Source organism: Aplysia californica, unplaced genomic scaffold (genome assembly GCF_000002075.1).
Source record: "Aplysia californica isolate F4 #8 unplaced genomic scaffold, AplCal3.0 scaffold00078, whole genome shotgun sequence".
NCBI classification, from domain to species: domain Eukaryota; kingdom Metazoa; phylum Mollusca; class Gastropoda; order Aplysiida; family Aplysiidae; genus Aplysia; species Aplysia californica.
In genome coordinates this window covers 670,162-671,969 of record NW_004797348.1, presented here as the reverse complement: position 1 = coordinate 671,969, position 1,808 = coordinate 670,162, and the positions used below count along the sequence as shown (strand labels likewise).

The 1,808-nt window shown below is 37.2% G+C and overlaps 1 protein-coding gene across 1 annotated transcript in view; it reads left to right on the top strand.

Moving 5' to 3' along the window:
- The window catches only part of LOC101856250 (tumor protein p53-inducible protein 11), a gene marked incomplete in the record, with an annotated part of 58,406 nt that overhangs the window by 1,056 nt on the left and 55,542 nt on the right, over positions 1 to 1,808 (top strand). The window contains 1 exon segment of the mRNA XM_035968719.1: positions 1,367 to 1,654. Within this exon segment, the coding sequence (XP_035824612.1) occupies positions 1,596 to 1,654 (59 nt within the window).

The window sequence follows — 1,808 nt, the reverse complement described above, 5'->3', positions numbered from 1 at the left end:
CTGTCTGTCTCTCTCTGTCTCTCTCTCTCTGTCTCTCTCTGTCTCTCTCTCTCTGTCTCTCTCTCTCTGTCTCTGTCTCTCTCTCTCTTTAAAAACATGTTTCTTATTTATTACTTTATTTCATTAAGAGGCAGGAAGTCACAATGCATTGTTCGTCGTCGATAGGACTTCTTTATGATTAGCGGCCATCTGGCATGATGTTCCTTCTTCTTTATCAAACATCTGTTGCCATCATGTCTCCTCCTTTTCTGTCTGTGTTACTCTCTAGTAAAACTTCTAATCTTCGCCACTCATAATATGACTCATTTATACTACAAGTGCCTAAAAAAAATTACTACTCTCACTAAAACTTCGTTAAAACAGACATGGTGAAGTTGGCAACAGAGCCTTGAAAACGATCAAATCAACCTATGTTCCAAAACTTTAGGCTTGGGAATAGAGTATTCCTGTAGTGCAGCCTGGTATAAACTGAGCTAACGGCTCGTCCGAAGATGTATCAGTTCTGTTTTCAAGTAGGCCTATAATATAGTGTATCAAATAATAGGGTTAAAAACAACATAGTTTAAATAAATTACACTCTTTATTTCCCGCAAACGCCCTTTGTTTTACAAAGGCAAACATACATTTACATACATAAACACATGATTATAAATACGTACTTAGATAAATACCTGAATAAATGCATACATAAATACATACACAAATACACAATGTTACACACAGAACAGTATACTTACTGTTACTAATAATTAAAGTGCCCTGGTGTGGTCTGTTTCTTCTTTCTTATCAAACATCTATCGTCTTTATCTCCCCTCCTTCTGTTTTATGTTTATTACTCTCTTGTAACACCTCTAATCTTCTGGCGCTCATATGACCTTATGCAGTTGTGAGCGCCGTAAAACCTCTTCTATAACTAAACTAAAAGTCTACTGCTCTTCATTTCCATTCCTCTTGTATCGTGAGACGTCGAGAGGTAGGGGTATGCAATTTTCGGGCGTATTAATACTTGTACCGTTAATCACAGTTGTATGTTGACCGAATTATTTATTGCAGGAGATGAGGCACATCGGCACACTTAGTCATTACCATCCTGTTATCACACTATATATATATATAATAGTATGAACATTGTGTCACTCCTAATTCAACCTCTTTTATATCCGATTAGATTCTCAATAAAAGAACCAAAAAGCAAAATCTAAGAGTAAATGTATCAAATATAGATCTAATCCTAATACAACCCCAGCAAACAAAAGAGCAGCAACTCAAACAGAATACAAACTCACAATAGTGGATACGATTAACAAAGAACTTTGCCGGTAGCTTTGGGACTAATTAATTACCTTTTCCTGCCTTGTCTTTTCAGCTTTGGTAAAAACATTGTTATAACTGACTTCCAGCCATTCCCCACAGATCAAATAAACACTACAGTTTACAGTGTAAGCTTTTGAGAACATCTAGTTTGAGAAACTGGGTAAATATTTTCAAGTGGTAAAGAAACTTCGGCGATTTGTGAATTTCTAGAGTGTTTTGTGGAAAAAACGAAACACATCTTCTCCGTGGTGTACTTGGCTGAAATTGACGTGGACAGCATAATGGCAGAGTTTGGATCTAATCACACAGTGACCTTGAAACAAATCAAGGATGACAGACCGTAAGTTAACATTGTGTGTCCTGTGTTTGTTACCTTTCTGTGTGTTTTAGTGTGCGTATGTGTGTGTGTGTGTGTGTGTGTGTGTGTGTGTGTGTGTGTGTGTGTGTGTGTGTGTGTGTGTTACGTGTGTGTATGTGTGTGAGTGTGAGTCTGT